The sequence below is a fragment of the Amblyraja radiata genome, chromosome 31 (genome assembly GCF_010909765.2).
Source record: "Amblyraja radiata isolate CabotCenter1 chromosome 31, sAmbRad1.1.pri, whole genome shotgun sequence".
NCBI classification, from domain to species: domain Eukaryota; kingdom Metazoa; phylum Chordata; class Chondrichthyes; order Rajiformes; family Rajidae; genus Amblyraja; species Amblyraja radiata.
Genome location: NC_045986.1, coordinates 26,874,428 through 26,902,087, shown reverse-complemented (window position 1 = coordinate 26,902,087; position 27,660 = coordinate 26,874,428). Strand labels below are relative to the sequence as shown.

The 27,660-nt window shown below is 43.7% G+C and overlaps 3 protein-coding genes across 3 annotated transcripts; 1 reads left to right on the top strand and 2 right to left on the bottom strand.

The window, feature by feature from the left end:
• Position 1: 1 nt before the first annotated feature.
• On the top strand, positions 2-17,952 carry mrto4 (MRT4 homolog, ribosome maturation factor). The gene is made up of 9 exons (XM_033048264.1): positions 2-372; positions 1,231-1,289; positions 1,905-2,008; positions 3,426-3,507; positions 4,583-4,650; positions 4,748-4,899; positions 4,991-5,067; positions 5,405-5,471; positions 17,759-17,952. The coding sequence occupies exons 1-9, from the start codon at positions 345-347 to the stop codon at positions 17,824-17,826; spliced, it is 705 nt and encodes a 234-aa protein (XP_032904155.1). The 5' UTR covers positions 2-344; the 3' UTR covers positions 17,827-17,952.
• LOC116990512 (aflatoxin B1 aldehyde reductase member 2-like) lies at positions 6,611-27,011 on the bottom strand. Its single transcript, XM_033048262.1, has 8 exons — positions 26,735-27,011; positions 25,962-26,149; positions 24,835-24,939; positions 23,732-23,828; positions 21,602-21,701; positions 21,326-21,455; positions 19,648-19,998; positions 6,611-7,463 (listed from the first exon to the last, which is right to left on the bottom strand). The coding sequence occupies exons 1-7, from the start codon at positions 26,994-26,996 to the stop codon at positions 19,837-19,839; spliced, it is 1,044 nt and encodes a 347-aa protein (XP_032904153.1). The 5' UTR covers positions 26,997-27,011; the 3' UTR covers positions 6,611-7,463; positions 19,648-19,836.
• Positions 6,681-16,792, bottom strand: LOC116990513 (aflatoxin B1 aldehyde reductase member 2-like). Its single transcript, XM_033048263.1, has 8 exons — positions 16,516-16,792; positions 14,947-15,134; positions 13,675-13,779; positions 11,991-12,087; positions 10,955-11,042; positions 10,681-10,810; positions 9,952-10,165; positions 6,681-7,605 (listed from the first exon to the last, which is right to left on the bottom strand). The coding sequence occupies exons 1-7, from the start codon at positions 16,775-16,777 to the stop codon at positions 10,004-10,006; spliced, it is 1,032 nt and encodes a 343-aa protein (XP_032904154.1). The 5' UTR covers positions 16,778-16,792; the 3' UTR covers positions 6,681-7,605; positions 9,952-10,003.
• Positions 27,012-27,660: the final 649 nt, after the last annotated feature.

Sequence of the window (27,660 nt, the reverse complement as noted above, 5' to 3'; positions counted from 1 at the left end):
AAATCAAATCCGTCTAAAACATTTAACACTTTGTTTGTAGATTTTAAATTTAGATGAAATAATAATAAACGACGCGTTGCATCAAAGTCTTAACTCAACAGTTTCGTCGCAAATGTTGGAGTGGATCTAAGATAGAGGAGTAGGGGCGGTGGTGGCCACAGGAGGCGCTGACGGCGGAGTAGGCGGCGGCGGACACACGTGAGGAAGCCGACAGACAGACAGACCCAGGCCGGGCCGGTCGTGGTCTTTGGTCAACACAACACAACACAACACCGCCGGTTACAGCTCCAGCCTCCACAGGCGCATTCCACACCTGCAGCAGGTGGAGCGGCGCCGCCGTCATCATGCCGCGATCCCGGCGGGACAAGCGGGGTAAGAGCGCGGCCCAGACACCACCGATGCCGGACTCATGAGCGGAGTGTTGGAGGAACTGTGAGCACAGATGCAGTGGCGCAGCGGGTAGAGACCAAAGATCCTATAGTGCTCTAGGATCTTTGCCTGAGACCCCGCAGGGTTCGATCCCCACGTCTTGTCTGTGTGTGGAGTTTGCACTGGGTTTTCTTCAGGTGTTCCGGTTTCCTCCAACATCCCGAAACTTGTTTCTATTTCCTTCGCTCCATAGATGCTGCTGCACCCGCTGAGTTTCTCCAGCTATTTTGTGTACCTTCCCAAAGATGTACGTGGTTTGTAGGTTAACTGTAGGCTAATCCATTTCTCGAGTGGATGAGAAACTAATGTGCTTAAGAAGGAACTGCAGATGCTGGAGAAACTCAGCGGGTGCAGCAGCATCTATGGAGCGAAGGAAATAGGCAACGTTTCGGGCCGAAACCCTTCTTCAAACTAATGTGAACTGGTTGATCGATGGTCGGCGTGGGCATAAGGTTTACATGCCGTATCTCTAACTAAAAGATGTATCAGGACGACCCAACGATCTGAAGAATAATTTTACAAAATAAGAAAGATTCAACCAAAATTAAATCTGGTTTTTATTTGGCCTCTGTTGGTGATCGTCGTTGTTTTTTGAATATCTTTCATGCATTTGTTCTATGTACCTTCTATGTTTCTCTTTCCCATGACTCTCAGTCTGAAGAAGAGCCTTGACCCAAATGTCACTCTTTTCTCCAGAGATGCTGCCCGACCCACCAGCTTTTTGTGTCTCTCTTCTATTTGGTCTCTAAGTCTGTTGATTAAATCGCTGTATTAACTCAAGACTATTTTTTATTTCTCCAGTTTCTTTGACCAAAACAACTAAGAAACGATTACAGGTCAAACAGGGCTTAATCGAGGAGGTGAGTCTACAATCAATAGGCACCAATCATACCTCTCCTATAATATTTTCTGTTTTTATCCTCGTGGCCACATACTAGGTTCCTGGGCGTCTCTCCTGTGGAAATGGCTCTCCACCCGCTTCTCATTCTTGCCCTCACTGCTTACAGAAACAAATTCAGCCAGCATATTTTGTCGTTGGTTGAAACTAGTTTAAAAATATGTGAATACAATGATGTCGAATAGTTCCCACAACAGTTGATCTTAAAGTAAATTAACAACTATGTACATGATGTATCCTTTTAAAATATACACTAAAGAAAATATACTAAATGTTTTCCTCTTTCCCCATCCCCAGCTCTGAACCTCCTTGTCATTCTTCATCACCCTGACTCCATCTCCATGTATTTATTGCAGCCCTAAAAACCTCATAAATCAAGCACACTCCTCCCCCCCCCCCCCACCACCACTCAATTGCATCATAGCAAAAACTCGTAAATAAAATATTTGGAATTGTAAGGTGCTGTTGTTTAAGATTCATTATTATTTCTTCAGCATTTCAGATAAAATCTCCAAAAAGCTGCCAACATAGTTTGTTTTCCTTGTTACTGACACTTGTTTGCAATTTTTTTTTTAAGTTACGAAAATGTGTGGACATGTACACAAACCTCTTTGTCTTTTCTGTTGCGAACATGAGAAATAACAAATTGAAGGATATGCGATGTGCCTGGAAACACAGCCGGTGAGATGCTATAGTTTTTTTTCCTTAATGATACTGGATGATTAATTAAGTCGCTTAACATGGGAACCATGTGTTGGTTAGCTCATTTGTCATGTAGAGAATGAATTAAATTAAACTATTCAGTCCCCTTGAGCATATTCTGCCATTCAGTTCCATCATAGCTGATCTGTGTCGACAACACACCAAATTTAGGGACTATACTTGCATGTTTGGTTTTTCATCCAATTGTAACCAGAGAATCATCAAAATGTTCCTGAGCATGTACAATTTTCTTTTTGTGCCTTCCTGGGATTGATGTTTGACTCCCATGCCCATATCTTATCTGCATGCTGTTCCTTAGCAATATCGTCAAATGCATGATGATTTTCTACATGTATGCTGGTGACCCTCAACTCCACACACACTTGACCCTTTTGTCTCATTTCTTGCATGACATCCAGTAGTTGATGAGAATAAAGGCCATCTTCCATGTTGCATGATTCATGTAATTCTGAGCTGTTTCTTCATGCCCATTTTCAACTTTCATTGCTTACCCTGTTTGATACTCTACAAGGCTATATTAAAGCCTGTTTAAATTAGATTAATTCCATTTATTTACCTTCTACAACATGTTAGATTATTAAGTGGGTTAATCAATCTGTTTTCTAAATCTCTATGCCCCTTCTTAATTCCTAGATCACTATTAAAACTCGAATGTAATTAACTCTTACATCGTATGTCTTCATGTTTCCCTACAATTAATTTTATTTGCCGTAACTTTCTCTTTCCATCTATTTTAAGCCACTAAAATGATTGTCGACAAACTTGCATGTAGTGGCTTCCTACTTCAATTTTTATGTTGAGAAACCAAGTGTCCAATACAGTCAGTTCCCTGAGGCCTTCCACCTCCTAGGTTTAGGTTTACTATTATCATGCGTAATGAGGTTCAGGAAAAGCTTTGCATTGCATGCTAATCAATTCTCTATAACTATGCTGGAGTTTACCTATCAATTCTGCGATCATACTAATTAGATTTAGTTTAGTTTAAGGATACAGTGCGGAAACCGGCCTTTCGTCCCACTGACCAGCGATCCCCACACATTAAACCTCTCCTACAAACACTGGGGACAATTTACACTTATACCAAGCCAATTAATGTACAAACCTGAGATAGATACAAAAAGCTGGAGTAACTCAGCGGGACATTATGTATTTGGATTGTGGGAGGAAACCGAAGTTCTCGGAGAAAACCCACGCGGTCACGGGGGTAATGTACAAACTCTGTATAGACAGTGCCCGTAGTTGGGATTGAACCCGAATCTCTGGCGCTGTAAGGCAGCAAATCTACCTCTGCATCACCGTAATCTATGTTTCTATAAGCTCTCTTTTATGCCCCTATGTAAAAGATTTCAAGATATTTTCTGTTGTACTTGTGCAGGTTCTTCTTGGGTAAAAATAAAGTGATGGTGGTGGCTCTGGGAAAAGGATCAGCAGATGAATATAAGGATGGTTTACACAAGGTGAGCTCTTGGCAACTGCCCGTGTACTGAATTGTTCAATGTATTTTGGCAGTACAATGGGTAAAGCTTTGAGGTTGGTGGGGTTTATTTTTGTCATTTGTCACCCTAAAACTTTGCCTTTGTTTCTCTATGACCTGTTGTATGTTTGGAGCAGCGTTTCTCAAACTTTTTACCCTTGCGGAACCCTTGAAATAATTTTGATGTCTCAGGGAACCCCGACATAAAAATTATTATCTATCTTTATTAATCTCTTTCTTTCTCTTTCATAGTTCATAAGGCAAACATAATATATTTTTCTGATAACTGGTTTAAGCAAAAAATAACTTCGTTTTTCTCAAGCTTATTGACAATGGGGAAAAAATAAAATCATACTGCTTGTTCAAAACTGAAGCAAATAAAGGCAAACAGAAGAACTAACCTTGGACGAGAGGGAGAGAAAACAACACACAAACTTTTTATAAACTAACAAAAACATACATAAATAAACTTTTGATCAACTAACAAAAATAAACAAACATAACTAAATGTTTTAAATTCATATTATGTGTAAAAATTACTAAATAACGTGGGCGAATGAGGGACTGTGCCTGCACGCCAGGAAGCACAGACAGGACTGATGGAGCGTGCTTGCGTCTGTACTCGAGTGAGTCACTTGATAATACACATATCCGTCACGTACAGCTCCTGCCCACTGACCACTAATGGCCGTTTCACACTGGCGCCGTATAGATGTTGCTAAATATGACTTCGCTAAACATGCCGTACGTGTATAATAAAATTACGAATATGAAATTAAACACAAAAATGACTCAGATGCATTTACATATGATTAAAGGTAAACACAAAATGCTGGAGTAACGCAGCTAGCCAGGCAGCATCTATGAGAGAAGGAATGGGTCGAGACAGTTCTTCAGACTGATGTCAGGGGTGGGACAAAAAAAAAAAAATATTTCTCTCAGAGCCCCTAGCGACCTCTCGCGGAACCCTAGCGTTCCGGGGAACCCTGATTAAGAAACGTTGGTTTGGAGCATCAACAATATTTGACATTGTCTCAAAAATTATCTTCCCTTTGTAGGTCAGTGCAAAGCTAGAAGGTGAAGTTGGTCTTCTGTTCACTGATCGCACAAAGGCAGAGGTGATTGAGTAAGTTTCTTGATTTTCTTACATTCTTTGACATACAATGTGCTCCTGTTCTTTTATCATGCCTCTGCCAACGCGCTCTCCACATCTTGATCAACAGGTGGTTTGCTCAGTACTCGGAATCTGATTTTGCACGGTCTGGGAACAAAGCTACGATGGCCATTACACTTGACGCTGGGCCACTACCACAATTCACTCACTCCATGGAGCCACAATTACGGAAACTTGGTTTACCAACCACGCTGAAGAAAGGTGCTGAAATGATAAAGATTACCCCTTTGCCAAGTATTTGATGAACTTGATTATTTGATTAAAGATGTCAATTCATGTGATTGTCTTCTAGGTGTTGTGACATTGTTGAGTGATTATGACGTATGTAAAGAAGGTGCCTCACTGACACCCGAGCAAGCACGCCTACTGGTTAGTACTATTATTTCAAATTTTGGCTTTTAATTTGGAATTTCCACACCAGAAAGCTGAAAACCATGAATGAGGTGAACCCGAGGGATTTTTAATTTAGTTTTTAGTTTAATTGAGGGTGGGGTCTTTCACAAATCCGTCTACAATAATTACATTCGGCTATTGTATTCACAAAAACACCAGCACTTCTACACCCACCCATTAAGATAACACACCAATACGTAGAACATTTTGTCTTCCAAGTACAGAGCATTTCTAAATGTTGAGCATCCAAACACTAAATAATACTGGAATTAGGAAGGTTTCAAGACTTTTGTACTATTTGGTTGTCTTCCAGAAACTCCTTGGTATTGAGATGGCCACATTCAAAGTGACAATAAACTGCCTGTGGAACTCCAAGACTGGTGAATTTGAACAACTTCACTGATGGAAAAAGCAAAGATGTGGCAGAGATGGATGACTAGCAGGGAATTCAAGGGTTTTGTCCTATGCTTGACTTCTGTTAAAGTGACTGAACAATACTATGCACGAGAGAAGAATTGGTGGAAACCTACTTCAGTGCAACTTTTCTAATAAAAATGTTGAAACATAACAGACTTTTAGTTGAATCTCACAAGGAGTGAATTGACTTTTGTACTGGCATCTGGGTAATTTAACAATGAAACACATCAATGATTATAGAAAGATAATCTCTTAAATGCATTTGAGGACTTTGCACCCAATGGATGCTTCTGAAATATAGTCACAGTTGTAAGCAGCAACTAACGTGGACAACAATATACTATGGTCAGAAAGCAAAATGTGGAGACTTGTCCTTGAGTGATCTATCAATGTCCTTGTAGCAATGAACCAGATAGGACCTCCAAAGGTACAATGTTCTATCTATAACAATTGAGTTCCATTTTGCAACAAAATGCCAGTCACATTTGTGCTCCAATCCTGAATGTGTGCTATATATGAACGAGTCACAATGGCCTTAATATCAATTTTCTACTATGTACGTATGACCAATCACTATCATTAGAAGTTTTAAATCCACATGCCATGCCAGGTAGCATTTGTACACTTTACTCCACAACTGAAGGGGTTATACTGATACTGTACATTCAGGAAAGTAGGTGCACAGTTGACCTGTGTAAGGATTCACAGTGGCAGTGGTAAAAGTGCCACCTCACAGAGTCAGTCCCGGGTTCGATCCTGACCTTGTGTTGTCTCTACAGAGTTTGTACGTTCTCCCTTTGACTGCCGGTTTTTTCCAGGTGCCCCGGTTTACTCCCACACTCCCAAAACATGCAGGTTTGTAGGTTAATTAGCTTCTGTAAATTATCTCTAGTGTGTAGGAGTGAAATAGTGTACCAGTGATCGTTGGTTGGCATGAGCCAAAGGGCCTGTTTCCACGCTATATCTGTAAAGTGTAAATCTCAAAGGGGTGAACTATAGATTTGAACAAACTGCGTAAAATAATATCACTACTTTCTGTGTATTGATCCGGTTTGAGTAAATCATCCTGGTAGGAATGAGAAAACAACAGCGATATCAAATGCAAAAAAGAATCAATTGTTTTTATTCAAGCAAACAAAGCAAATATAATGTGTTGCCAACAATTTTGATTCTACATGTATTAAATGTTCTATTCAGGGGTACACCATCAGCTATATGCTGTAGTAATTAAGTTGTTTCACTCGTGTTACCAAGATTTTTTGTCCCAGGCTGGGATTCTACGTAATTTTAGATTACAGATCCCAGCCAGCCAATCCTTATTCTGTCATTTTTCAAAGCAGCTCAGCAACATCCAAGGGTCAAGACACTTGAACATAACCCACTGCTATCAGGCTCCTTAAACTACACTCAGCTCATGGAATGTATTCCCTTTACCAGGCTATACTTGACTTTTTTAATTCCTATTTCAATTAGTGGTCCATGTTAACTGACATGGCATCCACCTGCCATGTCTCAACTCTCGCTCAGTCAACTGAGCCCTTGGCTGGAGGTGGAGGATGTGACCTGACCCACCTCAGCTTGATTGATGGTGTATTTTCCTTTGGCAATGATTCTCAACTATCCCCATTTTGGGGGCAAGAGTTCAGACCAAGGCAAAAACTATTGGTGAGAAAATTACAATTTCCAAGCTGTCAGCTGGGAACTGAAATGTCACTAAAAATATTAAGCTCACTGTCTTTATTTAAATTGCCCCAGAAATTTGGTAAACGAAGATATGAGCATATAATGTACACAACATCTCTTCCCACTCTCCACCCCAATCCGTGTTGATCTTGATTGAACCAGAGACCCCATTGGTTTCCGGTGTCCCTCAACCAGAGACATCTTCTTACTCTGGAGTTGCAGTGTGCTGACAAGGCTTGGCTGGGCTGGGCTGGATTACTGATCAACAGAACCGCCTGGCAATGCAAAGGCTGGGCAGCTCCATCTCCCAGCACTAAGAGGCGTCATCAGTGAGTGGAAGGTGGCTGGCTCAGTAAATGGCAAGCTACTCCACTGATCCAGCCACCTTCCAAATTAAAACAAATGTAAGTACTCCTGTAGGTAGACACAAATTGCTGGAGTAACTCAGAGGTTGAGGCAGCATCTATGGAGAGAAGGAATATGTGACGTTTCGGGTTGAGACGCTTCTTCAGACTGATGTCGGGGGTGGGGAGGGGGAAAGATAGAAAGTAGGCACAAATTATGTAGTCCAGTCTCACTACCTTGCTTATGAAGCAAGAAAACTATACAGAGCACAAATCAAAGCCACTGTTGTATTGCAAAGACAATATAGATCCTACTTCTTGATGAAGAACCAGAGATGTGACTTAAGAAGATAAATAGATGAACAGAAAAGGCTTAAACGATACAAAGCATAGTTATATAAATGTATGACAATGAGTAAAAAGCTGCTAATAGAAAAGTCTAAACAAGAGAGGCTTGTCGGTCGAGACAAAAGTATGCAGGACCAATTGCGACTAGGACACTTCACTACAGTCCAGCATGGAGCCTCCTTCACTGAGCAATGGACAGATGGTTATGCATTTCTGAATCTTGTTAAACAACAAGAGCGGATAAATACGCAGCACGAGGAAATTGCGTGACAGAGGAAGCTGCGAGCAAAACAAAAACCTGCAGCCATGTATCAGATGCCACCTACAAATAACGAACAGAAACAGGAAAACAAAGCATATGAAGCAGAATATCAGGAACAGGAAGAAATCTTCAAATTAAGATTAGGACATTTAAAAAGGGAAGAGGCAGAGATGCAGGCAGAGCTAGAGAGATTAGAAAGAGTTCGCAATTTACACATAAGGGAACGGAAAATTATAACACATAAAGCAAGGGGTAATGTATTTGGTTTAAGGAAGATGGGTGGAACGAAAAAATTACGTGCTAAGTTTAGATATCATTATTACAGCTATGAGGATGTATTGTAAGATTACTTCAATAATACAATTTTGCAACAGTGTATTAATCAATTATATTTCAGGTAAAGAGTATATACCGTGAAGGTGAAATTGAGTTACCTGCCACCAAGTTAAAAGGGGAGGAGTGCTGTGTATGAAATAGAAATTGTGTTACCTGCCTCCAAGTTAAAGGGGGAGGAGTGTTATGTATGAAATATAATTAACATATTTGATGTCTTGCATAATGGTACGCATGCGCAGGAGAGACTCTAGGTGGCGTTCAGAATAAAGAAGCTTGTTAGTTAACTCCCGTGTCCGAGTTTTATTTAAAGTCCGTTACCAGCACCAAATACACAACAAGGGGATAGAATCTTGACAGGAGGTAGGGTGGGAAGAAGTGTAGTCAAGATACCTATGGGAGTCAGTAGGTTTGTAGTTGATGTCGGTCAATAGTCTGCTACCTGCTTAGGAGACGGTGAGATCTAGAAACGGTAAGGAGATGTCGGAAATGGTCCAGGTAAATTTGAGTGCCGGGTGGAAATTAGTTGTGAAGTGGATGATCAGTCTGATGAAGGGCCTCGACCCGAAATGTCACCCATTCCTTCACTCCATAGATGCTGCCTCACCCGCTGAGTTTTCCAGCTTTTTGTGTACCTTTGATTTTTCCAGCATCTGCAGTTCTTTCGTAAACAAGTGGATGAAGTCAGTGAGTTCTGCATGGGTGCAGGAGGTAGCACCAATGCAGTCGTCAATGTAGCGGAGGTAGAGTTTGGGGATAGGGCCAGTGTATGCCTGGAACAGGGATTGTTCGACGTACCCTACAAAGAGGCTTTGCGAGTGCTCATAGCTACGCCTTGGATTTGGAGGAAATGGGAAGAATCAAAGAAGAAGTTGTTGAGGGTAAGGACCTGCTCTGCTAGGTGGAGGAAAGTATTGGTAGACGGAAATTGGCTGGTTCTGGGGTTGAGGACTTTATAACAAAGGGCTTTAAGACCCGTCTGGTGGGGGATGGAGGTGTAGAGCGACTGGACATCCATAGTGAAGATGAGGGAGTGGGGGCCTGGAAAACAGAAGTCATTGAGGAAACAAAGAGCGTGTGAGGTGTCTTGGACATAGGTGGGGTGGGGGGAGGGGGAATAGGTTGGAGTCGAGGTATGTGGAAATTAGTTTGGTGGGACATGAACAAGCAGTAACAACGGATCTGCCCGGACAGTTCTATTTGTGGATTTTGTGGAGAAAATAAGATCGAGCCGTGCGGGGCTGGGGAACAATGAGATTGGAGGCTTTACCTGAGGCCAACCCCAGGGAGCCGGAAGTGATGAAATCAGTGATGGTGCTTGAGATTAAGGCCTGGTTCTTGTCTGTGGGGACAAGGTCCAAGGATAAGTAGAAGGAAATGTGTGAGAGTTGCTGCATGGTCTCAGTCAGGAGGTCAGCGCTCCTCTTAGAGGTCAGAGTCCTCAGGCATCAGTCCAGTAGAGGCCAATTACTCCTGTAACTGTCAGCATTTAGATTGGAAGATTCAGCCCAATTTTTAGTCTGATTTATCGAAAATAATTTGGGCAATCATGTGCGACAAGTTTCCAACCTTCATTGAAGGCATCGACTACTGATGAAGCAAGTGGTCCTTCCTCAGCGGCAGTCAAGTTCTGTTGAAGCTGTTCTAGTGATGATATCGCAAGGGAAACACCATCCCCGAGATCTCCCTGATGAAAGAGAACTGCATTATTAGTAACTGAATGGGCAAAATAGTGAATAAACTGGGCAAATCTATACATAATCATCAATTTAAATATTAGTGACCAAGTAGTGAAATGTTTTTGGTGTTCATGGTGAGATTTTCTCTACATTAGAGAAACTAAACACAAATTGTATGACCTCTTTTTCGAGCACCTCCATTCAGTTTACAAATCCATCTGGTTAACACTGGGTTCACCTCGCCCTTGCCTTGGAGATATTCTGTTTATTTTATCCATCCTTCGCCCATCCTCTCTGCAACTTAACCCCAGCTCGTTTTCTTGCATTCCTAGTCAGATGAAGGGTCTTTGAGCTAAAACATTAACTTTCCTTCTCTTTCCACAGATGCTACCTGACCTGTTGCGTTTTTCCAGCATTTTCTGTTTTTGTTTCCGATTTCCACATCTGCATTTTTTAAATGTTCAAATCTTTTCCCAGTCATTTGTAACTTTATATGTTGATATTTGTATTGCTGAATGTGTACCTGAAGCTTGGAATGGTGATATACCCATCGTAATGCTGCTGATGTCAGGCTTGTCTTCCCACAACCATAGGTTTCATCTATTGCTTTCTTCACCAAATCTATGGCTCGGAAATTATGCTCCTTCCAGTACCTGATCAACAGTGGATAGCAGATAAGATTATGCAAGGGGAATCTGGAAAGTTGCAACACTTTTGATGAGATGCCAAACAACGGTCTCACCATAAGGAAGCATAGAATCTTAAGTGTAATGAATGTAGAAAACCAGCAAACTCGCCTGTTTCTGTACACCTCAGCCCAGTTGTTACCAAAGAAGCGACCAGTGGGTTGTTGCTCAAACTGATATTTCCCAGTCAGCAGCCCACCTGCACCAATGAGACAGTTAATACCATTCTACAGGGTCTCACCACCAACCCCAACCCAAGATCCGGGCATTCTCTGCACTCAGTGAGTTTCAAAATGAGGCCTGAAGAACCGGACTACCATCTTGGTAAAAACACAAAGGTGCTGGAGTAACTCAGTGGGTCAGGCAGCATCTTTGAAGGGAATGGATATGCAGCGAAGGATCCTGATCCGAAATGTGATTATCCATTAACAATCAAAGAGCTAATAGTCAAATCTAATAATCAAATCTAAAATGGAGTCGTTCTTCTACAAAAGCATGACTAGTAAAACAAAAGAATGGCTTGGTGCCAAGTCTGAATGACATTGCAAATTATATGGAACACAATATGGAGGACAGGTTGTCTTTTTAATAAATAAATTAAGATGGAATCCTGCAGTAATAACATGTGCTTCTTTCAAGGCCATAAAGAAGCCAAGATTGAATAAAATAGCTGACGCTCCAGGGATAAGTAATAACTTGTTATTGGATGAGCTTGATTTGGACCGATTTTTCCTATATTCTGAAAGGCTATACAATCTTTCAGTCATGCCATATTCAGACTTGGTAGGAGTGTTCTACTGATAAGAAAAATGTATAATGAATAATTACTTGAATCTTACACTAAACAATCCAAATTTATTCTCTCCATATCACCAATTTCCACCAGATTCTATACTCATGTACCCACTAGGGGGGATTTACAGCGGCCTACCAAACCACACGTCTTTGGGATGTGGGAACAAACCGGAGCACCCAGAGAAAACGTGTGCGGTCACAGGGAAAATATGCAAACTCCACACACACTGCACTCGAGGTCAAAATCAAACCCGGGTCTCTGGTAGCCGCACTACCCGCTGCACCACTCTGCCGCCCCACACATTCTGTGTAGGCATGTCAAAAGGGCAACAAAAGTAAGATTCAACCATACCTGCCAGTGGGTTGTAAGCATAAAATCTCATCCCTAGATAACGGAGACAGGGTATGAGCTCCACTTCTATTTGCCGGGTTATGGCGTTATACATGCCCTGCAAACAGAAGATAAAATGATTCCAGGTCAGACTGTTTGTATTTGAGAAATATGCCACTACACGCCACTGTGGGCGTCAATTACCCAGCCCCAGATATTTAGCTTGAGGTCAACCAATGAGCAATTACAATACACATATTCACTAAAACACAAGAGTTAAAGGTAAAAACAATTAACACTGAACTAGGGAAAGAGATATTAGTACAGGTGGTTCAGATCTCAATCAAAATATTAAGTTTTAATAAATGAAATCGAATCTGCAAATACTGAGTCAAAGAGCACGCGTGGAGAGTTAGGTTTTAGGCTGATGATCTTTCGAAAAAATGAACATTTTGAAATCAACCATGCTCTAAATTTGCAGAGGAGCTGGAGGAGTGGACATGACAAAAATGTCATTCCGGAGGCGGAATGACACAGATGGTGGTGGTGTCTCCAGCTGAGAGTGGATTACAGAGCTGCTAGACCAAGTGGGATCTGTTGGGTCCCTGTCACACGGGACGGCTGGTCCCCAAATGTAATATTCCACCACTCACCCATAGCCCCCAACTCTACCCGCCCCCGGACCCCGCACTGGATACAACTACTTGTCCCGGGTCCCGCTCCTCACCCTCCCTGTGCACTCCATCCCCGCGGGCCAAGTACCACTCCTCTCCCTCCCCGCGGGCCCAAAGCAGCAGTAAAATGGAAGGAAACTGGAGCCGTTGTGGAGCTGTTGTGTCCCCGTTGTGAGGAAGGAAAAAAAGATGGCGTTTGAAATTGTGCAAAGGGCGCAACTGCCGGTGAGAACCCGTTAGGTGTCCTTTGTGACGCCAGTTAAGTAAAGACGGCAAGTGGAGGCGCTGTTTTAATTTTTTTTACATTTAAAATGTCAATAACTTGTAAAATACACTATCAATCTGAACGGAACTTGATACAGCACACCACAGGACAATGGTCAGTAAGGTGGGCAATAAATTGTAGTGCTATCGTGTATCGCTTTGACATTGTTCCAGGAGCACATTTACAGCTCCCCCCCTCCCCCCCCCCCCCCCCCCCCCCCCCCCCCCCGTCTGCGGACAAAGTTTCCTTCTTGTGCAAGAGCCATTTGGCCCATATCCCTCTAAACCATTCGTTTTATGTACTATTCAAAAGTCATTTGCAATCACACCAATCTCTACCATTTCCTTACAATTACCCACCACTTCATGTGCCCCTTGATTAGTACAGGTTTCAGGGGTTATGGGGAGAAGGCAGGAGAATGGATTAAGGGGGTAAGTTAGAACAGCCATGATCTGCGGAATAGACTTGATGGGCCGAATTGCCTAATTCTGTTCCTATCACTCGTGAAGCATCTCAAAACATGTACAAAACAGTGGCAATAATCCACGTGGATCTATGGAAGGATGTAATGTGGCCCAGCTGAGTGAATATCCGGTCATGAAAAATCAGTCACCTGGAGCCATGACTGAACAGGCAAAGGTTCAAATTTCTAAAACAATAAAAAAAGGTTTTCTTGACAAATGCAGGAAAAAACATTGAACCAGCACATACGTGAGAGTCGTTCACACAAGTCAACTCCTCCAAGAGGCTTTCACTCCTGACGCACCTGATAGACGGTGGGAAGAATCCAGTTGTTGTGTTTACAGATCGAATAGATTTCTGCCACCTCCCATGAAGTATAGTTGCAGAGGCCAAGTTCCTTAAACTTGCCCTAAAAAATAAGTTATTTTACAAGAAAATTTAAAGCCAAGAGACAAGACTGTATAATTGTTATACGTGCCGACAACGAAACAGTGAAATTCTCATTTGCAGCATTTTAGCTTGTAAACACAATACACATAAATAATATGTGTTGAAAGGAACTGCAGATGTTACACCAAACTTAGACACAAAATGCTGGAGTAACTCAGCGGGTCAGACAGCATCTCTGGATAGAAGGAATGGGTGACGCTTCGGGTCAGAACCCTTCTTCAGACAGGTCAGGACCCGAAACGTCACCCATTCCTTCTATCCAGAGATGCTGTCCATTCTGCTGAGTTACTCCAGCATTTTGTGACTATCTTTACACATATATAACATATAATAAAGAAAAATTCAATAAAATAATAATCTCAATACATGCAAAAAACCTCACGTCCTTCGTACAATCAAACACATTCCATAGTTCATGGTTGAACCAGACGTATCATTAACAGAAACATGTAACTTCTGATCACCTCAAAACTTCTAAAATGCAATGAATTATTGAAAACCTGGAGCCTACTTTTCATGCAAGGACCCAATAGACTTTGATGAAACAAAGATTTAATCGAGAACTTCATTGAGAACTGCTGGCCATAACATCTCTAAATATTCCTGTTTACTTCATGTCATGTAAAGGAATCATTAACTGAGCTACAGCAACAGTCAGGTAAATTGCCTAATGAGGTGAGTAGAACCTCCATCAGGCAATATTACTACAGCAATGCAGGCTGGAGTAAGTCAGACTATTTGGATAGAAATGGCATGATGTACCACCTGCCCCAACTATATATAGGGCAGCACAATGGTAGAGCTGCTGCCTCACAGCGCCAGAGATTTGATCCTGACCTCGGGTGATGTCCATGTGGAGTTTGCATGTTCTCCCAGTGAACACGTGGATTTCCTCCGCGTGCTCCGGTTTCCTGCCACATCCCAAAGACGTGGGTTTGTAGGTTAATTTGCCTCTGTAACGTGTAGGATAGTGGATGAGAAGGTGGGATAACGGAACAAGTGTGAATGGGTGATCAATGGTGGACATGGGCTTGGTGGGCCGCAGGTGAGTTTCCACCCCATAGCTCTAAACTAAGCTCTAAATCTTCCACAACCTCTGCTTTAAACAGTAATCTCAGCATTGTACCTGTTTGTAAAGCTCTTGACAAGCAGCCAATGTTTCCTCAACTGGTGTCTCGTGATCTGGAGCATGGAGGTAGAGGATCTCAACACTCTTCCTTTGAAGTCGCTCCAACGACGTATTGAACTGACATCGAACACTGTCTGCTTTCAATGTCTTCCCATCCCATGGATTTACTTTGGTTGCGATCGTCACTGTACGATTCAGAAAAATATAATAGAAAACCTAACATCCGACCGCCTTAACCTCTGGTGCCATCGATTGGCATAGAAATTGCATAATCACTCGTAACTTTATGGGATTGCACAACTCCAACCCATCCTCCGGTAATGGGAACAGGAAAAGGGCGTTGCATAAGCATGCACAACCACGCAAACCATGTCCATGTCCATGCCCCTAAAGCCCATGGGCTGCACTGAAGCCACCAACCCCTGGTGCCAAAGGATTACATAACCTGTCCAGCCCCAAATCACCTAATCGTCTGCTCAAACAGGCAGTTGGAAGGACAAAATTGAGCCTTGAAATGTCTGTCAATGGCAAGTCCAACAAAGTAAATTACAACCATTTTTACTTGTACATTAAAAACAAGAGTAACCAGGGAGAAAGTAGGATCACTCAAGGATGAAGGAAAGAATTTATCCTCAGAGGATGTAGGAGAGGTGTTAAACGTGTATTTTGCATCTGTATTCACCAAGAAAAAGGGGCATGGTGGATAGTGAGAGCAACGTGGGGTATAACTAACATGCTAGGACAGTTGGCGAGCAGGAAGGTGATGGTATTGGATTTCTTGAAAAGCACCGAGGTGGATAAATCCCCAGGATTTGATGGGATCCATCTCAGAGTGAGATATGTAAGATAGGAGATTGCAGGGACCTTGACAGAGATCTTTGTACCTTCTTTAGCCACACTGGAGATACCGAAGGACTGGAGACTACCCAAAGTAGTTCCTTTGCTTAAGAAGGGAAGCAGCAATAATCTACAAAATTATATGCCGGTAAACCTCACATCGGTAGTAGGGAAGCTTTTTAGATGATTCTTTGGGATAGGATTTATTTGCATTTGGAAGAGGATTGATAATTAGGAACAATCAGCATGACTTTGTCCATGGCAGGTCATGTCTTCCTCACTTGAGGAGATCATAAAGATAGTCGATGAGGGAAGGGCAGCAAATATTGCTTATATGGAATTTAATAGAGCATTTGATTAGCCTTATGGTATGCTAGGATGTGGAGGTTTTTGGACAGGGGGCAGAATAGTTTTACCAGAATTATGCCTGGATTAAAAGATATTAGGATTGGTTCGAACTTGGATTGTTTTCTCTAAATCTTGAGAGGAAATTCTCTAACTGTTGAGAGGAAACCTAATATCAGTGTATACATTGTAAAAGGATTGGGTAGACATTCGCTGTTCGTGTGTTGTAGTGTTCTATGTGTGCGCGCCCAGGTGGGCACAGGGAAGGGTGGGGTGGTTTCTATGGTAATCGCGTTGGGTTGTAAGCTAGCCAAGCGGAATATGTGGGCCGCGGGGCCTGTTGCTAGGGGTGTTGTTACCCCCCAGTCCCCGGTCCCCGCTCACCTGCCGGCCCCAGCTCCAGGCTGCCGATGATCTGCTCCGCGCTCCCGTACATGAACGCGCCGTCCAGCTCCACGCCCCCGCGCTCCGTGAATGCCTTCACCATGAGCGCGCTCTGCTCGGCATCGGCATCGGCGCGGCGCCCGAACTCCATGGTGCCGAGGACGGTGCGGGGCCGTGCAGCCATGGCGCAGCCGGACATGAGGCGGTGAAGGAGCTCCGGCCGACGAGCAGCCCTGCTGTGTGACAGAGCGGCCGTCAACATGGTGGAATGGGCGGGAACCGTCCCCCCGCCCGAGGGCGCTTGTCAATGCGCGTCCTTATTAGACATCCAGGCCAAAGTTTATAGCTCCTCTAGGATCTTTGATCCAGGCTGCTCAGTCAGTGCTGGAGTAACTCAGCGGGACAGGCAGCATCTCTGGAGAGAAGGAATGGGTGATGTTACTTCAGTGCACCAACACTAGGCTGCCAGTAAAACAAAAGGGTGACCATTCCCAGAATTGAAAAAAATAGGATGAGGACTGCATGGAGATGCTCGAATCTTGAGCAAAATACGAAGTGCTGGAGGAACTCAGTGGGCCAGGCAGCATCTGTGGAGCGAATAGACAGTCAACGTTTCGTGCAGGAGACACAAGGAAATGCAGATGCTGGTTTACAAAAAAAGATACAAAGCGCCAGAATAATTTACCAGACCAGGCAGCATCTCTGGAGAACATGGATCGGTGACATTTCCGGGTCTCGACCCGGAATATCACCCATCCATGTTCACCATAGATATTACCTGACTCTCAGTTACTGCAGCACTTGGTCTTGTTTTGTATCAGGATGCTTTTTCAGACTGAAAAGTCAGCTGAACGTCTACTGGTTAGTACTTCTATTTCAAATTTTGGCTTTTAATTTGCGGAATTACCACACCAGAAGGCTGAAAACCATGAATGAGGTGAACCTGAGGGATTTTTAATTTAGTTTTTAGTTTAATTGAGGGTGGGGTCTTTCACAAATCTTTCAACAATAATCTCATTCGGCTATAGTATTCACCAAAACACCAGCACTTCTGCACCTGCCCATTAAGATAACACACCAATATGTGGAAAACATTGTCTACCATGTACAGAGCATTTCTGAATGTTGCGCATCCAAACACTAAATAATACTGAAATGAGGAAGTTTTCAAGACTTGTACTATTTCAAATAGTATTTGGTTGTCTTCGAAAGTGACAATGAACTGTCTGTGGAACCATGATTGGTGAATTTGAACAACTTGCTGTGACTGAAGATGGAAAAAGCAAAGAAGTGGCAGAGATGGATTACTAGCAGGGAATTCAAGGGTTGTGTCCTATACTTGACTTCTGTTAAATTCTGTACAATACTATACATGAGAGTAGAATTTGTGGAAACCAACTTCAGTGCAAATTTTCTGATAAAAATGTTGAAACATAACAGACATTTGGTTGAATCTCACCAAGTGAAGCAATAATGGTGAATTGACTTTTGTACTGGCATCTGGGTAATTTAACAATGGAACACATCAATGATTATAGAAAGATAATCTCTTCAATGCATTTGAGGACTTTGCACCCAATGGATGATTCTGAAATGTAATCACAGTTGAAAGCAGCAACTAACGTGAAGAACAATACAATATGGTCAGAAAGTCAAGTCAAGAGAGTTTATTGTCAGTTTAAAGCAAAATGTGGAGACTTGTCCTGGAGCGATCTTTCAATGTCATTGCAGCAATGAATCAGATAGGACCTCCAAAGGTACATGTTCCATCTATAACGATTGAGTTCCATTTTGCAACCAAATGCCAGTCACAGTTGTGCTCCAATCCTGAATGTGTGCTATATATGAATGAGTCACAACAGCCTTATTATAAATCAATTTTTTACTATGCGTATGACCAGTCACTATCATTAGAAGTTTCTACCTGCAAATGCCAGGTAGCATTTGTACACTTTACTCCACAACTGAAGGGGTTATAGTGATACTGTACAGTCACGAATATTAGGTGCACAGTTGACCTGTGTAAGGATTCACAGTGGCAGTGGTAAACGTGCCACCTCACAGAGTCAGTGTTCAGAGTTCAATCCTGACCTTGTGTTGTCTCTACATAGTTTTCTCCAGGTGCCCCAGTTTACTCCCACACTCCAAAGACTTGCAAGTTTGTAGGTTAATTGGCTTCTGTAAATTATCTCTAGTGTGTACGATAGAACTAATGTACGGGTGATCGTTGGTTGGCGTGAGTGTTTCCACGCTATATCTGTGAAGTTTAAATCTCATAGGGGTGAACTATAGATTTGAACAAACTGTGTAAAATAATATCACCAATTTCTGTGCATTTATCCAGTTTGATTAAATCTTCCTGGTAGGAATGAGAAAACAGTGATATCAAATGCACAAAGTGAATCAATTGTTTTTATTCAAGCAAACAAAGCAAATATAATGTGTTGCCAACAATTTTGATTCTACATGTATTAAATGTTCTATTCAGGGGTACACCATCAGCTATATGCTGTAGTAATTAAGTTGTTTCACTCGTGTTACTAGAATTTTTGTCCCAGGCTGGGATTCTACGTAATTTTAGATTACAGATCCCAGCCAGCCAATCCTTATTCTGTCATTTTTCAAAGCAGCTCAGCAACATCCAAGGGTCAAAACACTTGAACATAACCCACTGCTATCAGGCTCCTTAAACTACACTCAGCTCGTGGAATGTATTCCCTTTACCATGTTATACTTGACTTTTTTAATTCCTATTTCAATTAGTGGTCCATGTTAACTGACATGGCATCCACCTGCCATGTCTCAACTCTCGCTCAGTCAACTGAGCCCTTGGCTGGAGGTGGAGTATGTGACCTGACCCACCTCAGCTTGATTGATGGTGTATTTTCCTCTGGCAATGATTCTCAACTATCCCCATTTTGGTGGCAAGAGTTCAGACCAAGGCAAAAACTATTGGTGAGAAAATTACAATTTCCAAGCTGTCAGCTGGGAACTGAAATGTCACTAAAAATATTAAGGTCACTGTCTTTATTTAAATTGCTTGCCTCAGAATTTTGGTAAACTATGATATGAGCATATAATGTGCACAATATCTCTTCCCACTCTCCACCCCAATCCACGTTGATCTTGAACCGCCTGGCAATGCAAAGACTGGGCAGCTCCATCTCCCAGGACTAAGGGGAGTCATCAGTGAGTGGAAGGTGGCTGGTAAATGACAGGCCACGCCACTGATCCAGCCACCTTCCAAATGAAAACAATTGTAAGTACTCCTGTAACTGTCAGCATTTAGATTGGAAGATTCAGTCCAATATTTCGACTGATTTATCGAAAATAATTTGGGCAATCATGTGCGACAAGTTTCCAACCTTCATTGAAGGCATCGACTACTGAAGAAGCAAGTGGTCCTTCCTCAGCGGCAGTCAAGTTCTGTTGAAGCTGTTCCAGTGATGAATTCCCAAGGATAACACCATCCCCAAGATCTCCCTGATGAAAAGAGAACAGCATTATTAGTAAATGAATGGGCAAAATAGTGAATAAACAGGGCAAATCTATACATAATCATCAATTTAAATATTAATGATCAAGCAGTGAAATGTTTTTGGTGTTCATGGTGAGATTTTCTCTACATTAGAGAAACTAAACACAAATTGTATGACCTCTGTTTAGAGCACCTCCATTCAGTTTACAAATCCATCTGGTTAACATTGGGTTCACCTTGCCTTGGAGATATTCTGTTTATTTTCAAAGGTTCAAAGGTTATTTATTGGTCACATACACCTAGGTGAAGTGAAATGCTTCTTGCCAATGCAGCACATAAAGAAAGAATACAGACATAACATTAATAAGAGATTTAAACATAAAGAACATCCCCCCACAATGGCTCCCACCATGAGGGAAGGCACAAAGTCCAGTCCCCAACCCCAGTTCACCCATAGTCGAGCCAATTGAGGCCTCCACAGTTGCCTCTACGGAGGCCCGATGTTCCTGGCCGTTCTCGCCGGGTGATGTTGCTCCGGCGTCGGGAGAAACCTCGCAGCGGCTTGGGACACCTGGAACGGCCGCTTCCGTACTGGAGGCCGCGGCTTCCAAAGCCAACAAGGCCGCGCCGGTTGGAGCTCCACTACTGGCGATCTCGTCGCGAGATCCCAGGCTCCCGGTGTACAGTTCGGCGGCGCCGCCCGCAGCTGGTCGCTCCTCAGACCCGCAGCTCCGCGATGTTGTTCCTGGCGGTCTTCAGCTCACCGGAGCTCCAGCGCGGCGACCCAGGCAAGGCATCGCCCGCTCCACGATAGCGCTCCAGCGCTGTGCCGCTGCCGAAGCCGTGGTTCTGGGCGGTCCCCGTCAGGAAACGCCGCTCCAGGCCCGCTGGTAGGCCGCGAGGACGGGTCGAAACTGCAGCCCGGAGAAAAGCTGCCTCTCCGACCAGGTAGGGACCCTGAAAGGTAGTTTCCCCCTCCCCCACATAAAAAAGTCTAGACCTCCAGAAACAAAAACACTTTAACTAAAAATAAAAAAAAGATGAAAAGACAGCTGCTGGCTGGGCAGCCGCGCACAGGTCAGCGCCCCCTATCGTTCTGCAACATTATCGTTCGCCCATCCTCTCTGCAACATTTTCTTATTCCCATGAAGGGTGTTTGAGCTAAAACATTAACTTTCCTTCTCTTTCCACAGATGCCACCTGACCTGTTGCGCGTTGCCAGTATTTTCTGTTTTTGTCTCCGATTTCCACATCTGCATTTTTGAAATGTTCAAATCTTTTCCCAGTCAGTTGTAATTTAATATGTTGATATTTGTATTGCTGAATGTGTACCTGAAGCTTGGAATGGTGATATATCCATCGTAATGCTGCTGATATCAGGCTTGTCTTCCCACACCCATAGGTTTCATCTATTGCTTTCTTCACCAAATCTATGGCTCGGAAATGATGCTCCTTCCAGTACCTGATGAACAGTGGACAGCAGATAAGATTATGCAAGGGGAATCTGGAAAGTTGCAAAACTTTGGATGAGATGCCAAACAACTTTGTCTCACCATAAGGAAGCATAGAATCTTAAGTGTGATGAATGTAGAAAACCAGCAAACTCACCTGTTTCTGTACGCCTCGGCCCAATTGTTACCAAAGAAGCGACCAGTGGGTTGTTTCTCAAACTTGTCCTCAAACTGATATTTCCCAGTCAGCAGCCCACCTGCACCAATGAGACAGTTAATACCATTCTACAGGGTCTCACCACCAACCCCAACCCAAGAGCCAGTCATTCTCTGCACCCAATGAGTTTCAAACTGAGGCCTGACTGAACCCGACTACCATCTTGTGAAAAACACAAAGGTGCTGGAGTAACTCAGCGGGTCAGGTAGCATCTGTGAAGGGATACGCAAAGAAGGATCCTAACCCAAAATGTCATTATCCATTCCATCTATGCTGCCCGACCTGCTGAGTTTCCCCAGCACTTTCTGTTTTGCTCAAGATTCCAGCATCTGCAGTTCCTTTTGCATCCATTTTGTGAAGATTTGCAATGGACCCCCATTTTCCTCCTCCCCAATTCACCTCAGGAGCGATCCTTCACTGAGTAATGGAGGGGTAGGCTGCCGTTGTTTGATGAATGCACATGCACTTGCACACATTGATGACTGCATCGGTGCTACCTCCTGCACCCATGCAGAACTCATGAACTTCATCATCAATTTTCATCCTGCACTCAAATTTACTTGGACCATCTCTGACACCTCCCTCCCCTTACTTGATCTCAGTCTCCATCCCAGGAAGTAGACTATTGACTGATATCTATTACAAACCCACTGACTCCCACAACTATCTCGACTACACTTCTTCTCACCCTGTATCCTGCAAAGAATCTATCCCAAATTACCAATTCTCCTGTCTACACAGAATCTGTGCCCAAGGTTAGATGTTCCATATTAGAACATCCGAGATGTCCTCATTCTTAAGTAAACAGGGTTTCCCCTCTACCATCATAGATGAGGCACTCACTCGTGTCTCCTCAATATCCCGCAGCTACGTCATTGCTACCCCTCCCCCTAGTCGCAACAGAGACAGAATCCCCCTAGTTCTTACCTTCCACCCCAGCCGTCGCATACAACACATAATCATCCAAAATTTCTGCCACCTCCAACGGGATCCTGCCACTTGCCACAATTTTCCATATCCACCCCTTTCTGCCTTCCGTCTGTCGCTATACCACCTCCCCCAACTCCCAGGAACCTTGACAGACCTCTCAGGTTAGGCAGATGTTCACTTGCACCTCCTCCAACCTCATCTACTGTATCCGTTGTTCAAAATGTGGACTCTTCTACCATACGCAGACTGGGTGATCTTTTCGCGGAACACCTTTGCTCAGCCCGCCTAAACCAACCTGATCTCCCGGTTGCTGGACACTTTAATTCTCCTTCCCATATCTACACAGACCTTTCTGTCCTCAGTCTCCTCCATTCTCAGAGCGAGACTACATGCAAATTGGAAAAACAGCATCTCATATTTCGCTTGGGCAGCTTGCAGCCCAGTGGTATGAATATCGATTTCTCTCATTTCAGGTAGCCCCGGCATTCCTTCTCTCTATCCCTCCCCACCCGAGTTGCACGAGTTCATTTTCATCCTAGAAACAGCTTTATCATCGTTACTTTTTTGCATATCTTTCACTCACTGTTCTATATTTCTCCACATCACCGACAATGTCTCCTGTTTTCCTTATCGCTAACCAGTCTGAAGAAGGGTCTTGACCCAAAACGTCACCCATTCCTTCTCTCCAGAGATGCTGCTTGTCCCGCTGAGTTACTCCAGCTTTTTGTGTCTATCTTACATTTGTCTGTGTTCTGGTAAAGAGATGCAACAGGGAAACGGACCCTTTGGCCCACCACATTGATCATCAAACCTCCATTTACATGAATCTTACAATGAACAATCCAACTTTATTCTTTCCATATCACCAATTTCCACCAGATTCTATACTCATGTACCCACTAGGGGGAATTTACAGCGGCCTACTAACCCACACGTCTTTGGGATGTGGGAACAAACCGGAGCATCCGGGGAAAACGTGTGCGGTCACAGGGAAAATATGCAAACTCCACACACACTGCACTCGAGGTCAGGATCAAACCCGCGTCTCTGGCAGCCCCACTACCCGCTGCACCACTGTGCCGCCCCACACATTCTGTATAGACATGTCAAAAGGGCAACAAAAGTAAGATTCAACCATACCTGCCAGCGGGTTGTAAGCATAAAATCTCATCCCTAGATAACGGAGACAGGGTATGAGCTCCACTTCTATTTGCCGGGTTATGGCGTTATACATGCCCTGCAAACAGAAGATAAAATGATTCCAGGCCAGACTGTTTGTATTTGAGAAATATGCCACTACACGCCACTGTGGGCGTCAATTACCCAGCCCCAGATATTTAGCTTGAGGACAATCGATGAGCAATTACAATACACATATTCACTTAAACACAAGAGTTAAAGGTCAAAACATTTAACACTGAACTAAGGCAAGAGATATTAGAACAGGTGGTTCAGAAAGCTGTCAAAATATTAAGTTTTAAAAAATAAAATCGAATCTGCAAATACTGAGTGAGTCAAAGAGCACGCGTGGAGAGTTAGGTTTTAGGCTGATGATCTTTCAAAAAATGAAAATTTTGAAATCAACCATGCTCTAAATTTACAGTGGAGCTGGAGAAGTGGATATGACAAAAATGTCTCGGATCGGGTGGAGGCGGAATGACACAAATGGTGGTAGTGTCTCCAGCTGAGAAAGGGTTATAGAGCTATATGCAGCTTAGAACCAGGCCCAGTAGACCCACCCGTCCGCACTAACCCTCAAAACCATTCATTTTCATGTACCCTCCAAAAGTCTTTTAAAATTTGCAATTGCACCAATCTCTACCATTTCCTTCCAATTACTCACCATTCCATGTGCCCCTTGATTAGTACGGGTTTCAGGGGTTACGGGGAGAAGGCTGGATAATGGATTGAGGGGGTAAGATAGATCAGCCATGATCTGCAGAATAGACTTGATGGGCCGAATTGCCTAATTCTACTATCATCTCAAAATATGTGCGAAACAGTGGCAATAATCCATGTGGATCTATGGAAGGATGTAACGTGGCCCAGCTGAGTGAATATCCAGTCATGAAAAATCAGTCACCTGGAGCCATGGCTGAACAGGCAAAGGTCAGAGTTCAAATTTCTAAAACAATGAAAAAATGTTTTTCTTGACAAATGCAGGAAAAACCATTGAACCAGCACAACCATGAGAGTCGTTCACACAAGTCAACTCCTCCAAGAGGCTTTCACTCCTGACGCACCTGATAGACGGTGGGAAGAATCCAGTTGTTGTGTTTACAGATCGAATAGATTTCTGCCACCTCCCATGAAGTATAGTTGGAGAGGCCAAGTTCCTTAAACTTGCCCTAAAAAATAAGTTATTTTATAAGAAAATCTAAAACCAAGAGACAAGACTGTTTAATTGTTATACGTGCCGACAACGAAACAGTGAAATTCTCATTTGCAGCATTTTAACAAGCTTGTAAACACAATACACATAAATAATATGTTGGAAGGAACTGCAGATGCTGGTTTACAATGAAGATAGACACAAAATGCTGGGGTATCTCCGCGGGGCAGGCAGCATCTCTGGATAGAGGGAATGGGTAAGGCTTCAGGTGAAAACCCGTCTTCAGATGGGTCTCGACCCGAAATGTCACCCATTCCTTCTATCCAGATGCTGTCCGTTCCGCTTGGTTACTCCAGCATTTTGTGACTATCTTCATACATATATAACATATAATAAAGAAAAATGCAATAAAATAATAATCTCAATACGTGCAAAAAACCCATGTCCTTCGTACAATCAAACACAGTCCATAGTTCATGGTTGAACCAGATGTATCATTAACAGAAACATGTAACTTCTGATCACCTCAAAACTGCTCAAAGCTTCTAAATGCAATGAATTATTGAAAACCAGGAGCCTACTTTTCTTGCAAGGACCCAATGGACAATGATGAAACAAAGATTTAATCGAGAACTTCATTGAGAACTGCTGGCCATAACATCTCTAAATATTCCTGTTTACTTCATGACATGAAAGGGATCATTAACTGAGCTACTGCAACAGTCAGGTAAATTGCCTAATGAGGTGAACACGTGAGTTTCCTCCGGGTGCTCCGGTTTCCTGCCACTTCCCAAGGACCTGTGGGTTTGTAGGTTAATTTGTCTCTGTAAATAATATCGTGCCCTATGTAGGGTAGTGGATGTGAAGGTGGGATAACGGAACTAGTGTGAATGGGTGATCAATAGTCAACATAGGCTTGGTGAGCCGCAGGTGGGTTTCCACCTGTACCACTAAACTAAACTGAACCATATCCATGAAAAGCCGGGACACCTACATCTTCCACATCCTCTGCTTTAAACAGTAATCTCTGCATTGTACCTGTTTGTAAAGCTCTTGACAAGCAGCCAATGTTTCCTCAACTGGTGTCTCGTGATCTGGAGCATGGAGGTAGAGGATCTCAACACTCTTCCTTTGAAGGCGCTCCAACGACGTCTTGAACTGACATCGAACACTGTCTGCTTTCAATGTCTTCCCATCCCATGGATTTACTTTGGTTGCGATCAACACTGTACGATTCAGAAAAAATAACAGAAAACCTAACATCTGACCGCATTAACCTCTGGTGCCATCCATTGGTATAAAACTGGCATAGGAAATCACTCATAATTTAATGGGACTGCACGACTCCCACCCATTCTCCGGTAATGGTAACAGCAAAGGGAGTTGCATGAGTATGCACAACCACGTCGAAGGTGTGCGGGGCAAAAGTGCTTTTACACGGAGGGCGGTGGGTGCCTGAAATACGCTGCCAGGGGTGGTGGTGGAGACTGGTATGATAGTGGCATTTAAGAGGCTTTTGGGTTGTCATATGGCTATGCAGGAATGGAAGGATATGGATCATGTACTGGTAGAGATGTTGTTAACGTGGCATCATGTTCAGCACGCACGTTGTGGGCCGAAGGGCCTGTTCGTGTGTTGTACGTCCAGGTGTGTGCGCGTCCAGGTGGGCACGGGGAGGGGTGGGGGTGGTTTCTATGTTAGTCACCGTTGGGTTGTAAACGAGCGGAATATGAGTTTATCTTGGCTTGGAGTGTGGGCCGCGGGGCCTGTTACGAGGGGTGTTGTTACCCCAGTCCCCGGTCTCCGCTCACCTGCCGGGCCCAGCTCCAGGCTGCCGATGATCTGCTCCGTGCGCCCCTCCGCGTACATGAACGCGCCGTCCAGCTCCACGTGCCCGCGCTCCGTGAAGGCCTTCACCATGAGCGCGCTCTGCTGGGCATCGGCGCGGCGGCCGAACTCCATGGTGCCGAGGACGGTGCGGGGCCGTGCAGCCATGGCGCAGCCGGACATGAGGCGGTGAAGGAGCTCCGGCCGACGAGCAGCCCTGCTGTGTGACAGAGCGGCCGTCAACATGGTGGAATGGGCGGGAACCGCCCCCTGCCCTGACATTTAACCAACCCCCGCTCTCGACGCAGTTGTCATCAAAGATCATAATCATAGAGCTCTATGATCTTTGCTTGTCATTGCCTCGCTCTTCTTACAGTCATCCAGGCTGCCCAGTGCAAGCAATTCCTGCAATGTTTTTTTCAATGACATACACAAAATGCTGGAGTAACTCAGCGGGACAGGCAGCATCTCTGGAGAGAAGGAATGGGTGACGTTTCAGGTGGACACCCTTCTTCAGTGCACCAGCACCTGCACCTGCAATATTAGGCTGTCAGTAAGACAAAAGGGTGAACATTCCCAGAACAAAAAAAATTGGATCGGGACCGCAGATGCTCGAATCTTGAGCAAAATGCAAAGTGGTGGAGGAACTAAGTGGGTCAGGCAGCATCTGTGGAGTGAATGGATAGTCAACGATTCGTGCAGGAGACACAAGGAACTGCAGATGCTGGTTTACAAAGAAAGATACAAAGCGCCAGAATAACTCACCAGACCAGGCAGCACCTCTGGAGAACATGGATAGGTGACATTTCCGGGTCCCGACCCAGAATATCTGAAGAAGGGTTTCAGCCCTGAATGTCTGAAGAAGGGTTTCGGCCCGAAACGTTGCCTATTTCCTTCGCTCCATAGATGC

Coding starts and splice junctions, on each gene's coding strand:
- mrto4 (XM_033048264.1), top strand. CDS start 345: ATGCCGCGATCCCGGCGGGACAAGCGGG. Junction 373..1,230: donor ATCCCGGCGGGACAAGCGGG/GTAAGAGCGCGG, acceptor TTATTTCTCCAG/TTTCTTTGACCAAAACAACT. Junction 2,009..3,425: donor TGTGCCTGGAAACACAGCCG/GTGAGATGCTAT, acceptor GTACTTGTGCAG/GTTCTTCTTGGGTAAAAATA.
- LOC116990513 (XM_033048263.1), bottom strand. CDS start 16,777: ATGTTGACGGCCGCTCTGTCACACAGCAGGGCTGCTCGTCGGCCGGAG. Junction 15,135..16,515: donor CCTGGAGCTGGGGCCGGCAG/GTGAGCGGGGAC, acceptor TGAATCGTACAG/TGACGATCGCAACCAAAGTA. Junction 10,811..10,954: donor GCTGAGGTGTACAGAAACAG/GCGAGTTTGCTG, acceptor ACTGTTGATCAG/GTACTGGAAGGAGCATAATT.
- LOC116990512 (XM_033048262.1), bottom strand. CDS start 26,996: ATGTTGACGGCCGCTCTGTCACACAGCAGGGCTGCTCGTCGGCCGGAG. Junction 21,702..23,731: donor TGCTTACAACCCGCTGGCAG/GTATGGTTGAAT, acceptor TCATTGGTGCAG/GTGGGCTGCTGACTGGGAAA. Junction 21,456..21,601: donor GCCGAGGCGTACAGAAACAG/GTGAGTTTGCTG, acceptor ACTGTTCATCAG/GTACTGGAAGGAGCATCATT.